At 42.0% G+C, this 15,760-nt stretch overlaps 1 protein-coding gene across 4 annotated transcripts in view; it reads left to right on the forward strand.

The window, feature by feature from the left end:
• The window catches only part of GIGYF2 (GRB10 interacting GYF protein 2), a 127,873-nt gene that overhangs the window by 89,762 nt on the left and 22,351 nt on the right, over positions 1-15,760 (forward strand). For all 4 annotated transcript variants that reach the window (XM_016186882.2, XM_060193783.1, XM_016186879.2 and 1 more), the window contains 9 exons: positions 1,340-1,499; positions 2,462-2,628; positions 5,585-5,676; positions 6,926-7,033; positions 8,283-8,383; positions 11,199-11,299; positions 12,166-12,327; positions 13,959-14,117; positions 14,960-15,196. In XM_016186882.2, coding sequence (XP_016042368.1) covers positions 1,340-1,499; positions 2,462-2,628; positions 5,585-5,676; positions 6,926-7,033; positions 8,283-8,383; positions 11,199-11,299; positions 12,166-12,327; positions 13,959-14,117; positions 14,960-15,196 — 1,287 coding nt within the window. The remainder of the gene's footprint in view (positions 1-1,339; positions 1,500-2,461; positions 2,629-5,584; positions 5,677-6,925; positions 7,034-8,282; positions 8,384-11,198; positions 11,300-12,165; positions 12,328-13,958; positions 14,118-14,959; positions 15,197-15,760) is intronic.

The following is a 15,760-nucleotide window of genomic DNA, read 5'->3' on the forward strand; positions in this document are numbered from 1 at the left end:
GTAGTAAAGTCTTAGAGATTTTTTTTTAATTCCCTTTTTGTTGCATTGTTGTAGTCATATAGGGTAGAGAGAAGTAGAGAGAGGAGGGGAAGACAGGGAGAGAAAGATAGACATCTGCATACCTACTTCACTGCCTGTGAAGCGACCTCCCTGCAGGTGGGGAGCTGGGAGCTCAAACCAGGAACCTTACGCCAGTCCTTGCACTTTGCACCACCTGCACTTAACCCACTGCGCTACTGCCTGGCTCCCAAGATTTGATTTTTAATTGCATGTTAATTGTGGTCTGGGAAATGGCACAGTGGATAAAACATTGGATTCTCAACCATGAGGTCCCAAGTTCAATCCCTGGCAGCACATATACCAGAGTGATGTCTGATTCTTTCTCACCTATTTTTCTCATGAATAAATTTAAAAAAAGAAGGGAAGGACATTATAGTATCATAGTAAAGTCTTAAGATATTTGATTTTTAATTGCATTACTTGAGCCTTTTATTCTGTTAACATTCATTGTTTTGCTCTTTGGACCAATGGCTTATGAATTTTCAAAAACACTCTTTATAAGAAGGCACACCGGTTAGAAACATATGCTTTGGGGGTCGGGTGGTAGCGCAGCGGGTTAAGCGCACGTGGCGCAAAGCACAAGGACCGGTGTAAGGATCCCGGTTCAAGCCCCCAGCTCCCCATCTGCAGGGGAGTCGCTTCACAGGTGGTGAAGGAGGTCTGCAAGTGTCTCTCTTTCTCTCCCCCTCTCTGTCTTCCCCTCCTCTCTCCGTTTCTTTCTGTCCTATCCAACAACAAATGGCATCAACAATAATAACCACAACAAGGCAATAACAACAAGGGCAACAAAAGGGGGAAAATAAAAAGGCCTCCAGGAGCAGTGAGTGGGTTCATGGTGCAGGCACCCAGCAATAACCCTGGAGCCAAAAAAAAAAAAGAAACATATGCTTTGATCATATCAGCTTATTTATTTATTTCAGTTTGTGTTTTAGTTTGACTTGCTAAATAATTTTTTTTTTGGCTGAATAATTTTGAGTTCTTGAATAAAACTTCTTTGAGTTAAGCTTCTATGTCTGTAAAATGGGGGTAATAGTCTCTATTTAATAGCATTGTTGGCAGACCTGCTACCGGTTATGCTTTGTGCATAATACTGTTCACAGATAAAGTATGTCACAAAAGGCAGAGCTTTATATTATGTATATCAGCTTAGTCATTTTTCCCTGGTTTATAGTGGGTGTGCAGGAATTGAACCTAGGACTTCAGAGCCTCAGACATGAGAGTCTCTTTACATAACCATTATTGCTATCTACCCTCACCCTATTTTTATTTTTTTTATTAGCAAGCTGAGAAGATGGTGGCTTATCTTCAAGACAGCGCACTAGATGATGAGAGACTGGCATCAAAACTACAAGAGCACAGAGCTAAGGGAGTTTCCGTTCCATTAATGCATGAAGCAATGCAGAAGTGGTATTACAAAGACCCTCAGGGAGAAATTCAAGGTAGGTTGTTGCATGCTTCCTAAGTACAGTAGTTTCTGCCAGGTTTCTGAGATGGGAACTGTGTAATACCACGTTGCATTAGAGTAGAAAAAGAAGGCAGGGATATAGGATTCCTTATCTGTAGAAGGCTTGCCTTCCCACCCCATGAAGGTTACTGCTGGATCTCAGTGCTGATTTCACATTTCTAGAGGCTATTCTTTTCTTTTAGATAGAGGTGAGAGACAAAGAGATAGAGGAGGAGAGAGGCAGAGAAAGGAGTGGCACCATGGTACTATAACTCAGGTCTTTGCACGTGATCACATGTGTGCGCTACCAGATGAGCCACCTTCCAACTCCCTGAAGAAAGCATTTTAATAGAAAACCTCTTCACATTTCTTAATGACTAGGTTTGGGGGTAGGGGTGGGAGATGGGAATTCAGAGAAGGATAATGTTAACACAAAGCTGAATTGTGATTCCTAATATAATAGGACTATAGGCAAAATCCCTAAGACCACCTTAGTTCTGTCACACTATCTGATTAACTAGGCAGATAAGTTACATTCTCTGTAATTCAGTCTTCCTGCTGGAGAGAAGTTAGATCCACAAAATACTTGGGCCAGAGAGGCAACATACTTCTAAAGCATTTGCCTTCCATGAATGAGGCCCAGATTCAATCCTTAAGAATCCTGAGAGCAACAAGGAAAGAGGCAGGTGGAACACCCTAAATAGTGGAGTGGTGCTTTGGTCTTACTCACCTCACCTCTCCTTTTCTTCTCCCCCCCTTCATAAAATTATGCAGTGGAAAATTTAGGTCTGGGTAGCGTTAAGACTCTGGGTTCCCTATATCACATTGAAAACACACACATGTAAACACAATAACATCTGAAATAAGTTGTTGCCTCTGGATGAAGATCAGACCCAGGAAGTACTCATTTCTCTTTAGCTAGAAAGAAATATTATTATTGCCCTTCGTTTATTACAGGTCCCTTCAATAATCAGGAGATGGCAGAATGGTTTCAAGCAGGCTACTTTACTATGTCCTTATTGGTGAAGAGAGCATGTGATGAAAGCTTCCAACCTCTTGGTGATATCATGAAAATGTGGGGAAGGGTTCCATTCTCTCCAGGTCCAGCTCCCCCTCCTCATATAGTAAGTGCTTTAAAGATCACCAGCAATTTGTTACTAGATACAGAAGAATTAACAAGCACAACCCAGGTATTAGATACCATGAGGAAAAAACGAGTTCTTTGACAGTAGTTGAAATAGTAATGGAAGTCATAATTGAAAACTTGTATCCCTACTTCTGATCTTGCCATCACTCGGTACCTGTCCTCTCCACACCCAGCACCCACTAAGCAAGCAGGACCCTTCAGTAGTATGCCAGCAGGTATGAATGAAAACACCACTTCACGCTGACCTGTCAACCAGTCCTGTGTGTTACAGCACCTCCGTTTCTAAGCTCTTTTCAGTGCTTATATCAGTATCTGCTGTGCTTCAGTATAGCTGACATCTGTAGTTCCCTGTTGTTCCACGTTCTACCATCCTCCCATCCATTAATCTTGCTTTTTCATATACAAATTCCAAATCTGAAGTTTACCCCAAAGCAGGCTTTACAAATATGAAGTGTCAGTGCTGAGCTAGCAGATAGTTCACCTACATAGCACACCTGTCTTGTCAGGTTTGAGCTTGGTTCCTGATGTACTGGAGGAAGCTTTGGCGCTGTGTATCTTGGTCTCTTCCTACTAGGAAAAAAGTCAGCTTAGAGCAGTGATTCCCCAGTGATAGCAACAATAGCAACAAAAATTAAGTGCTTTATTATTCTGAAGATGTACTCTTCTTTTTAAATATTAGTTACTGGTATTTTAATTGGAAAAGTGGGTCATAATGTAACCTCCCTAGAGAGCTGGTGCTGGAACTCCATTAGAGGGGAGTCTTCACTGCTTCGCAGCTGTCCGGGCCTCTCCCAGGAGAGCTTTGTGGGAGGCTGTCTGCCTGTGTCAACTGGTCAACATCTGCAGTCATACCCTTCAATGCTTTATTCATAATGTCTGTTGAGGGTCTGAGCCCAGCATGGTGGGGTTTTACAAAATGAAGATGAATGAGCCACAAACTTCGTTTTCAAGGGAATTCATAGGTGAGACCAGTGTGTCTGACTTAATCACAGGTCGAGGTTTAAAAAAAAAAAAGTTTCACTACATTCATGACACAGATAATAAATTTTTTTTTTAAGTTAAAAATTGCTCTGTATTTTATGTAACTTAGTACATCACGTTTGACTTTTATTTCTCTTGCATGTTTCTTTGAAGTCAGTTTATGATTTAGAGCCTTATTCTACTCCACTTCCTGATTTGAGCTTACAGAGCCTGAGCCTCAAGCAAACCTGCTTAAGGAAAAATGCCACGGGAAGCTCTGCTGCTAATCACTTCGTGCTTTTGCCCTGCATATCAGTGAAGAGAAGGGAGTTCATCTTGAATATACCTTGAAACCTAGGCTTTTCATGTAGAAAAATTTTAAGTCAACGTAGCACATACTCCCCGCCACCCCTTGCCACCAGGTGTTAATCACCGAGAATTAGTGCACACACGGTGAACCTGCTGCTCCTGGTAGCCATGTGATCTCTGCTCTCCCCCCACTCCGCTTGGGTAGAGATAGAAGCTGAGAGGGAGAGACGCCTACAGCACTATTTCACTGCTAGTGAAGCCCTTCCATTCCGGTGGGGATCGGGGGCTTGAACTCAAGTCCTTGTGCACGGTAATGTGTGTGTTGTGTCTGGTGTGTCACCACACAGCCCCCCAGTATATCTTTCACATGTACATTTGTGAGAAGGAAAAAATGTTCCCACATTTTAGCTGATTCATATCCTACATTCTATATATCAAGTTTTATTCTGAAATAGACACAAACTGCCATATTCACTAAGGATTTGCTTCAGTTTAGAATGTTCTCCTTATACTTTCATTTGTGTTATTTTACATTTCATTCAATCTCCCAGTTTTAAAATCTAAATTCCAGTTGAATCCCTTGAAATGCAAGCTATGGGGGGGAAATAAAAGCCCCTTTTACTACACATTTTTAAAAAATATTTTGTTTAATGAGAGAAAGAGAGACCAACTAACCAGAGTGCTGTTTAACTGGCTTCCGGTGGTGCTGGGGATTGAACTTGGGACTGCAGAGCCTTAAACATAAGAGTCTTGCAGAACCATGATGCTGTTTCCTCGGCACCACTACAGCTTATTTTTTCCCAACTCTTGCCATATTAGTAGCAATAGAAACACCCTCTTTGGAAGTTAGAGTGTTTTAATTTTCAAACTTAATTTCTAGTCTGTTTGATTTAAAACTTCTTAACATTTTAAAGATACAATACTGGGTTCTTGGAAAAATCATGGCATTTTTGCATGGAAAAATATAGAAAAACACATCATGACTTCTCCAACAACCCAGTGTAGTCTGTGTTCATTATGAGGTCTCTGCTATAACATTTCCTTATTTTTAATATTAACAGCTGACTTGAGGATTGCAAGAATTACTCATTTTAAGTTTATTTGAGGTAGTTATTTGGAGAGCAGAATAACTAACGTTCAGCTTTGAGGGCAGGAAGGGAGAGCAGCAGCCACAACATAGATGCCACTAGATGGCACTGTTCAGTTTTTCATTACCTGGGTTTGTTCTAGTTCAGCATTTGGACATAAAAGTAGAGTTGAGGGAGTCGGAGTCGGGCAGTAGCACAGTGAGTTAAGTGCACGTGGGGGAAGTGCAAGCACTGGTGTTAAGGATCCCAGTTCGAGCTCCCGGCTCCTCACCTGTAGGGGGGTCGCTTCACAGGCAGTGAAGCAGGTCTGCAGGTGTCCATCTTTCTCTCCCTTCTTCTTCCCCTTCTCTCTCCACTTCTCTCTGTTCTATCTAACAACGACGATATCAGTAACAACAACAACTACAACAAGGGCAACAAAAGGGATAATAGATAAATACAAAAAAATTTAAATATTGTAAAAAAAAAGTAGAGTTGAGAAGTGGCGATATGTGATTCATTTTGCTTTCAGTTATATATACCAAATGGTTTCTGGATGTTTTGCAGTTTATTCAGTGTCTCTTTCTCCATGTCTAGGGGGAGATGGACCAGGAACGTCTGACCAGGCAGCAGGAACTCACAGCCTTATACCAAATGCAGCATCTTCAGTACCAGCAGTTCTTAATACAGTAAGAGCTATGTGGTAGGGTGTACTGCAGCACCAAAAGGATCTTTATATAGTCTGCTCCCACCTCTGCTATGAAGAACTGCAAATTCATAGGCTGCTTCCATTAGCCAGCTAGTGACCTATTGATTGCTACCATACAGCCTAAATGTAGTGGTGCTACCTTCCTTTTTCCTTTTGTTTTTTACTTTGGTAACCAGAGCACTGCTCAGCTCTGGCTTATGGTATGCAGGGGGCATTGAACCTGGGCATTGGAGCCTTGGACATAAAGGTCTCTTTGCATAACCACTGTGCTATCTCCCCTGCCCATGCCTTCTTCCCCCCCCTATCTCCTTCATAGCATTGCTCGGTTCTGGCATTTGGCATTGTTGAAGATTTGAACCTGGGACCTCAGGCATGAAAGGCTTTGTATAATTATGCTATCTCTCCACCCTTGTCTTCTCAAATAACAGAAGTTTACGGAAGATAATACATTAAATTTCCAAGGTCATTAGCTCATAAAGCAGGAACGAACAAAGATTTTTATGAATAAAATACCTTGTAAATAATTTTGGATTCTATAGAGAAAAAAGTCTGAGTGACATAGGACAGGAGAAAACAAAAAATTTAAACTGATAGTGATGTGGGACTGGCAGAACCACTTAGATTGTGTGCCCATTTTATAGAAAGATTTGTTGTCATTTCCTGCGGATATTGGCAAACTGACCTGTCAGCCTGTTTTTAGAAGTAGGGTTTTATTAGAACTCAACTAGACCCATTTGTTTGTGTGTCCTATGTGGCTGCCTTTGTGCTGATTGGCAGGACTGAGTAATTGTGTGTGTCCTGAGAAACTGAAATAGTTCTCGTTATAGAAAGATCAGACTATGTCAGATCTAACTTAAAAAATAAACTTTTAGTTTGAAACATTCCATACTAGTAATTTTAGTTTTTCAAAAGTTGCTTATTCAGATAGCTACTAGTTTGAGTCTGCTTTCCTCTCCACATGTTTCCAGGTGAAAGGATATTAACACGTGGGAGCGTTTGTCAGATTTTGCCATTTTGTGATCCTCCCCTCCCCATGTCATCTGTAAGAGTTCGTTTATTCTAGGGTGAAATCAGTAAAATTTTGTGTGGTTTATCATGAAATATAATATATAGTATAGCTCTCTCCAGTGCTGTTTGGGGGATGGTGGACTGAACTTCCTTTTCTCAGTAAAGTGAGTTACACGTGACTAGACAAATCACACATTTGGTTTTGTTTTATTCTCTTTAAGACAACAGTATGCCCCGGTTCTCAGTCAACAACAGAAAGCAGCACTGTCTTCCCAGCAACAACAGCAGTTGGCACTTCTTCTTCAACAGTTCCAGGCTCTGAAGATGAGGTTGGTGGTCAGTTTGTGCTGTGTTACATTGTGTGTGTGGGGGGGGGGGGGCAGAAAATGTCCGCATCCACCACCAGTGTTCCAGTGCTGTTATACCAAAGCAAAGTATCTGTGCCTCCCTCTTCTTGCCCACTGCATTCCGTCTGGTCAGAAGCACAGCTTTCACAGTTGAGGTTCTATTTCTGCAGCTTTGTTTGCTTTAGTTATTGATATTCCGTGTGTGGTGCAGCCATGTAGTGATTGTCTTCCTTTTCCTTATTGCACCTAGCATAACCACCTCAAGTTCCATCCATTTTATCCCAGAAAGCACAATGCCGTTTTTTCAAAAGGACGGGTAGTGCCCCATTAATTATATATCCTACAGCTTCGTTACCAAGTTAGTTACCTGTAAGTGGGCATCAGGTTGATTTTTATGCTTTAGCTCTCATGAATACTGCTGCTGTTAGCATAGGAATGTAGATAGACTTTTCAATTCGTTTTTCCGTATCTTTCAAGCATGTACCTAAGAATGATAATGCACATCGTAAGATATTTTTTTCTCCTCTTTTTAAAGGAATCACCATAGGGCTTCCATATTACAGAGGTTAGAAACTTAACTTAATACACAGGAAACTTGAGACAGAAGTAAAGGGCAGAGTTTCCGGGCAGATAGCTTAGCATGTCAGACCACCAGTTATCATATCCTGGGTACCACCTTATGCCAGAGCTGATTAGTGCTCTGATCCTTTTGTACTCTCACCTCTCCCCATTTCTGTGAATGAAATAATAAAAGCTTGATTTATTTACTTACTACCAGAGCACTACACAGCTCTGGCTTAGAGTGGTGCTGGGAATTGAACTTGAAACCTCAGAGCCTCCGGTACCAACATCTTTTGCAGAACCTTTATACTGTCTCCCTAGACCAGCAAATAATTTTTTTTTTTAAATACCAAAGCCAGGTCTTCTGACTCCTAGTTCATGGGTGCACTTCATTAGAACATGCTGCACCACTGCCTCTTACTGAGATACCCTGGATTGCTTAAGGACAAGTGTATCTTTTTTAGTAATCAACATTTGATTTACCTCAAGAAGTCCAGAAGTGCAACTAGTGTCTGTCTTTATTTTCTTCTCTCCTAAATACCTTGGTAATGCTGTGGATTAGTTAAAAACAGTGAAGAAATTTTTGGTCATATACCTAATACTTAATAGAAACCGCTCTACTTTTTGCTAAGAACAAGAACAAGTTAATGTTTCTGTTTCCCTTTTGCAGAATATCTGACCAGAACGTCATTCCCTCAGTAACTAGGTCTGTGTCGGTGCCAGATACTGGTTCCATCTGGGAGCTTCAGTCAACAGCCTCACAGCCTACAGGTAAGAATTTAGATTTAGTACAGCTCTTAAGAATTTCTAGGCCCTAATAACTTTATAATTAAATTCTCTAAAAATGCCTGTTTCTTTGTTACTTCTGTGTGAAATATGAGGTCTCATGTTTAAAAAAAAAAGCCAGCCCCCCACCCCAAGAGGATCACAGAACTGTTGTCTCTGTCTGTCTGTCTGTCTCGTAAAGGTTTACTAGATGGAGCTGGGAAGTAGCTTGGTAGAGAATCTCAGGACTTGCACACCTGCGATTCCAGATTTGATACCTGGCACTGCATGTACCAGAGTGGTGCTTTAACTTGTATAAATCTTTGAAGAAAAGATTTGCTAAAAATTACTTAAATTTCTGGAATTTGAGTCAACCTCTTTTCCTTTTTTTTTTTTTTTAATCCTCTACTCAGTATGTGAAAATCTGTTTTCTTCTTTTTTAATCTTTTCTGTTAAAGTTTTTTTTAAAAAAACAGCCAAAGTGAAAATAGAAGTCATGATTTGTTCTTCTGTATCAAGGTTTAACATATAGCTTAACAATGAAAATACCCAGAAATTTTGGGATAGGAATAAAAACCCAATTTTCAGTGAACACCTTACCTTATTCTCTGCTTTTTTCTTTTCTTTTTTCTTTTTGCCAGAGCACTGCTCAGCTCTGGTTAATGGTGGTATGGGGGATTTAACCTTAGGACTTTTATGAGAGCATAACCGTCATGCTATCTACCCCTGTCCTTCTATGCTCTTCTTACATCAAATTAGAGTACTACGAGGCTGTTTTTTTTTTTTTTTAACTTATGTGTGGAGGCCTTCTTAAGTCTGCTATCTATGGTTGTGGGCCATCGGAACCATGGATAGTCCTCTCAAAAGGTTATGGTTAGGGATTCGGGCTGTAGCGCAGCAGGTTAAGTGCAGGTGGCGCTAAGCACAAGGACCCGCATAAGGATCCTGGTTCAAGCCCTGGCTCCCCACCTGCAGGGGTGTTGCTTCACAAGCAGTGAAACAGGTCTGCAGGTGTCTATCTTTCTCTCCCTCTCTCTGTCTTCCCCCTCCCCTCTCCATTTCTCTCTGTCCTATCCAACAACAATAATAACTACAACAATAAAACAACAAGGGCAACAAAAGAATAAATAAATAAAAATAAATATTAAAAAAAAAAAGGTTACGGTTGGTTGAGTCTTTAGACCAGTGGGTTTTGATGGGATTTTCTTAGAGACACTGAGCTATTCAGCTCAAGTGACTCCTAAAGGTTGTGATGGGAGGACTGGTTATCTTCCCTACTCAGCCTTCTATGTTACCTGCTCCTTACTATCTCAGTGAACATTCATAGCTATAATGTTATTCTAAAATCCGTGTGTGTGTGTGTGTGTGTGTGTGTGTGTGTGTGTGTGTGTGTAGGCAGGCAGGCACATAGGCACATACCTGGGGCCTCATTGAGGTGTATGTGATTTCGCCATTCCAGCCTACCTTTTCATGGGGAAGAGAGAAAGAGAGAAAAGAAAGATGCTGTAGCACCTGAGCTTCCTCCCATGTGATGCTGGGGCTCAGAACTGGGCATCATACATAACAGAGCAGGTGCTCTGCCCAGTAAGATACCTCTTGGGCCTGGTGGACGTTTTGGTATCTGCCTTATTAAGCATTTTCCTTCTTTGGGGTTGATGCTGTCAAGATCCTTTATAGATACCAAGTTAGTATTGGCACACTGCTGACAATAGGAAACAGGGGGCTCTATCTGTTTATTCCCACATCTAGCACGTGCAGCATTCAGATCATCAGGATCCATGACACTTGAGGCCTCTGAACCTTCGCAGAGGCCCTACCCAGCTCTAGCTTTTATTGAATTGAATTTTGCACCCTATTTTAATAGTTGACATTTAGTACATTCACAATATTGTGTAACCATATTCTTTAAATTCAACTAGTTTAATATACATGTAGTATAGTAAGAAAAAAGATCAGAATAAAAATTCACATCAGTCAAACAATTTCTTAAGTCAATATTCATAGTAACAAAATGAGAAAAGTAAAAAGCAGAACTGTATATACCAGACAATTTAAGACATTTAAAGTCAAGGCATAAGAGTGTTTAAAAGTTGTGGTCCAGGAGGTGGCGCAGTGGCTAAGGCACTAGACTCTCAAGCATGAGGTCCTGAGTTCAGTCCCTGGCAGCAAATGTACCAGAGTAATGTCTGGTTCTCCCTCCTCCTCCTCTCCTCCTCCTTTCTTTCTCATTAATAAATAAAATCTTTAAAAAATTTTAAAAAGAGTGTTCAAAGTTATAAAATTTCAGACTTGGAGTAGCCGTGCAAGGACCCTATACCTTAATTCATAGATAAACATCACTGAGTAAATCCTATCATTTAATTATATCTAGCTATTGCCTAGAGTTACGACCCACATCACTGACAGTGTCATCAGTGCCAACCCACTCTTAATTCTCTGCTTGATTCACAGTAAGAGGTTGCAAGGCCACCCTGGGCTTTAGGATCCAAGTACACTGGGATTGGAATCCTAGCATCACCATGTGCTAGCCTTGTGTCCTGGGAATGCTACAATACTGTCTCTGACCCTTTGCTTGCCCATTCGTAAAACGAGGATACGAATAGATCTAGGTTCTGAGGAGGTGAAATTCATTTCCCAGTGAATACACGTGTTGCTTTCTTCCCTTCTGGATGTGTTAGCATGAATGTAAATTAGGGCCCAGTTGTATGTGATAGAGTTGAATCACAGGCAGAATTAGCTTCCTTCATCGTGCTTGTGGCTATGTGACCATGTGTGTGAGCTCCGATGTCTCTGACACCAATCTTTCCTCATTCTCTTGCAGTGTGGGAAGCTGGTAGTGTGTGGGACCTTCCCCTGGACACCACGACTCCAGGCCCTGCCCTCGAGCAGCTTCAGCAGATGGAGAAGGCCAAAGCTGCAAAGGTCTGGAACTCACTCTCCCACAGCAGTTACACTTGCTAGCTTAATTCACACAGGCCACCATGTGTCTGGTTTTCCATGTGTCCCTCTCATTTGCTATACATTCTCTCTTTCACTTACTGAACTGAGTTAGTGGAAGTATATTCATTGTGTGTGTGTGTGTGTGTGTGTGTGTGTGTGTTTGTGATCCCCTTAAAAGAGACTTCAAGACAGGCTTTAAATGAGTAGGTTTAAATCAGTGAAATTTGGTTTTCTAGGGGCAGGCGTGGAAGACTACATGTTCTGTAAATTTGAGGCCCAGGATTCAGTTCCTGACACCCCAGATGAATAAATAGCCACATAGACATGTGTATAGGTTAGATGCAGTACTCATGGTGGAAACATTTGCTAGACTAGAAGGAAGTTTCCCTGCATTACTGATTAGACCCTGGGTCTGTGAGTGAGTGTCCTCCTTGAGTTGTGGTGTTTACTTTTCTTAAGTGTTCCCAGACATACAACTGGAAGTTTTGGTCTCTCTCATCACCTACTGTCACTGTATTAACTGCTGCTTTCTTAACTAATAACTGTTCACAGGACTTTCTGTTAATTGATTTTTATTTAATTTTAACTCCACCTGGTATCAGCATTACTGTTTAACAGGTAGCATTTATTAAAATGTAAGGGCAGGGCTGAGGCATGCAGTATAGATAGAAGAACATCACCCTGTCTGGTTATCATACTGTCAGAGTCGGCTTCACTGCCTCCTTGCTGTACACATAACTGGGTGAATGACGTGCACATCCCAGTTTTTCCTAACAGTACTGCTCAGTGATGCTGCAGTGTTCCTGGTCTTGATTTTGAGTTTCTAAGAAACTGTTGTTTAATCTCAGCTAGAACAGGAGAGGAGAGAGGCAGAAATAAGGGCAAAACGTGAAGAAGAGGAACGAAAGAGGCAAGAAGAACTCCGGAGACAACAGGAGGAAATTCTTCGGAGACAACAGGAAGAAGAAAGGAAAAGGCGTGAGGAAGAGGAACTTGCCAGGAGGAAGCAGGTAATCTTAGCACTGAGTGGAAGCCTTTGGGGTAGCTTGCTTTTTGCAGTCATTTCTCAGGCGATGGTTCTTCTGTGATGCTTTCCCACAGGAATGGGATCAGAACCTTCGAGGACTCCACTCTTGGAAAAATATCTGGGGGGATAGTCCTCAGTCCCAATAAATGATTAGAATTCTTAGAATTGATTCTGCTTCATACTCCCAGGTTAGACTTCAGAAATAATGATGTTCTTTACTGGGAGTCCCAGTTCGAGCCCCTGGCTCCCCACCTGCAGGGGAGTCACTTCACAAGCGGTGAAGCAGGTCTGCAGGTGTATGTCTTTCTCTCCCCCTCTGTCTTCTCCATCTCTCTTCATTTCTCTCTGTCCTATCCAACAATGACAACATCAATAACAACAACAATAACTACAACAACAATGAAAAACAACAAGGACAACAAAAAGGGAAAGTAAATATTAAAAAATTTTTTAAATAATGTTCTTAAGTATTTACAACCAGTAGCATTGGATGCCATGTTTTTGACCATTTTTCCTCTCTCTCTTATGGGGGTGCAAGGGAGAGGCACAGAATTTCCTCTCCATGTGCTTGTCCCATTTTTCTGTTCTAATTTTTTGAAAATCCTAGTTGAAAGAAGTTACTGTAGTAGCCCTAAAGTCTAGTCCTTACTTCACATATTGTACTCAGTAATGGTCCCAAGAGTTAGTCTGTGAAAAGCTGAAAGGCCCCTGCTGAGATTAGAAGCCACACTCCACTTCAGCATAGAAGGGCGCTAAGAAAGAAAGAAATGTGCTTAATTCTGTGTCACTCAGTATTTCACACGTTTATTTTGACAATGGGACCCTGTTCTGTATACTTAATATCCAGAGACTTTGGTTCCTCAGAACATGTTCTGGGACACACAGCTTTACTTGGCACTTCTGACTGGAGAACTGACCTTTCTATCTCATTTTTGCAATTATTGTTGGTACTTTTATATTTATTATTTTTATTGCCACTGGTGTTATTGCTGGTGCTCAGGGCCAGCACTATGAATTCACTGTTCCTGGAAAGCCATTTTTCCTATTTATTAGTTTTTAATTGATTAGACAGAGAAATTGGGGTTGGGAGACAGAGGGAAAGGGAAAGAGACCTGCAAACCTGCTTCACTCTTTGTGAAGCTAACCTGCAGAAAGTGGTGGGGAGTGAGGGGGCTTGAACTCAGGTCCACTAGAGCTCACACCTTGCCATTCACAGAAATCCAGGTTCAAGCCCCTGGCCGCCACATAGGAGGGACAGCATGCAGAGGACAAGCTTCATGAATGGTGAAGCAGTGCTGCCCACACCCCTCCCCGCTTCCCCACTCTGGAAGGAAGGAGAAGCTTGGAGCGTTAATTCAAGGGTGGAGCCTCTAACGGGGCTCCTGACACCAGTGGGGAAACAACCAGCAGGTTGCAGTGTAATACTGTTTTAACTACCAGTATTTGAAGTGCGACTACTCACCGACTCTGACACACGCACACTTCTTAACTCTAGATTCTGATGATGTGTCTTTTGATATGAACTCTTTAACAGGATCGCAGCAGCATTTCGTTTATTTTAAAATTGTGATATAGAGATGGAGTTTCACACACAATTTATTTTATTTTATTAAGGAAGAAGCTCTGCGCCGACAGAGGGAACAAGAAATTGCATTAAGGCGACAGCGAGAAGAGGAAGAGAGGCAGCAGCAGGAAGAAGCTCTAAGAAGACTAGAGGAGAGGAGAAGAGAAGAGGAAGAGAGGCGGAAGCAGGAAGAGTTGTTACGCAAGCAGGTGGCCAAACGACTTGCTGTTTTCATTGCTTCTTTGAACAGAAAGAACACATTAAGATACTCGAATAGGCTGTCTAAAACTTTTTCAAGTTGGTGAAAATTACCAGAGACACCTAACTGACTCTTGGTACTTTGTAATAACCATCCACATGTAATTATTAAAACTGAACATACTGGGCTGGAGAGATAGCAGAGTGGTTATGCAAGAAGATTTTCATGCCCAAGACACCAAAGGTGTCTTCAAGATTCATTCCCCTGCTACACTGTAAGCCAGAGCTGAGCACTGATAAACATCAAAACAAACAAAAAGTGTGTATGTATATATAACCAAATAATCAAAGGATCAAAATAACACCAGAGAGAAATAAAAGAAGGCCTACACTTAAAAAAAAAAAAAAGGTCGGGGGTTGGGTGGTAGCGCAGTGGGTTAGGCGCATGTGGCGCAAAGCGCAAGGACTGTCGTAAGGATCCCCGGTTCGAGCCCCTGGCTCCCCACTTGCAGGGGAGTCGCTTCACAGGCGGTGAAACAGGTCTGCAGGTGTCATTTTGTTCCCCAAGGCCAAATTTTATTGTGTCGACATGCCTGGGGCCTTGTAGGTATTATAAATATATTTTAAAAGAATTGTTTCTATTTTGAGTCATTAAAAACATTGTTTAATTGAGGAAACACTGTGCACATTTTGGGGGTACAATTGTATACCTCTTTCAGATGCTGTCAGCACACATTGCCCCCCACCTAAGTGCTAATCACTTGTGTGTTCGAAAGAAGCTTTCAAAAGTGATTCCAATTTTTTTTTTAAACACAATTCAAATTCATTTTCTTTTGTATTTCCTTGTGGGAAGGAAGAGGAGGCTGCAAAATGGGCCCGGGAAGAAGAAGAGGCTCAGCGTCGGCTAGAAGAGAACCGGCTACGAATGGAAGAGGAGGCGGCCAGACTCCGGCATGAGGAGGAGGAGCGGAAGAGGAAGGAGCTGGAGCTCCAGCGGCAGAAGGAGTTAATGCGCCAGCGGCAGCAGCAGCAAGAGGCTCTCAGGAGGCTGCAGCAGCAGCAACAGCAGCAACAGCTGGCACAGATGAAGGTACAGCCTAGTACTGGTGATGCCAGTAGCAATTAACACACAGCATAGTGTGCTGGGCATCTAAAACAAGTTGGACAGGCGTGCACCCAAAACTCAGTCTGCCTGCCTCGTGAACTTAATGAGGCTCGGTCAGCACTTAGTGCCAGTTCTGTACCACTTCAACACTGCTTGACCAGGAGGCCAGGTGGCTGCCTTCAGTGAGCTCCCAAACTAGGCGAGCAGGAGCCGCGAGCATTTAGAGATACAAATAGGAGCCATCACACGGGGTTTGACACACAGCTGATGAGGCTGGATGGAAAGTGGGAGATTGTGGTAGATGCAGTATTGTTTTTGGAAAATTCAAATTATTACTTGAAGTAAGAGGAAAGTGAAGACTTGAAGACCAGTGAAGAGAGTTTGATGATGGTGGTGAGAATGGATAGCAAGTGCACAAGGGGCATCACTGTGCATGTTTGTGTGCACGCTTCCCTGACTGGCTGGATCTTATGGACACTGTGAGATGCCTAGGGCTGTTTCCCCAAGTGACCACACCATTTTATCTTCAGTGTGAAAAAGGGTTCAGGT

The sequence above is a fragment of the Erinaceus europaeus genome, chromosome 7 (assembly GCF_950295315.1).
Source record: "Erinaceus europaeus chromosome 7, mEriEur2.1, whole genome shotgun sequence".
Classification (NCBI taxonomy): Eukaryota; Metazoa; Chordata; class Mammalia; order Eulipotyphla; family Erinaceidae; genus Erinaceus; species Erinaceus europaeus.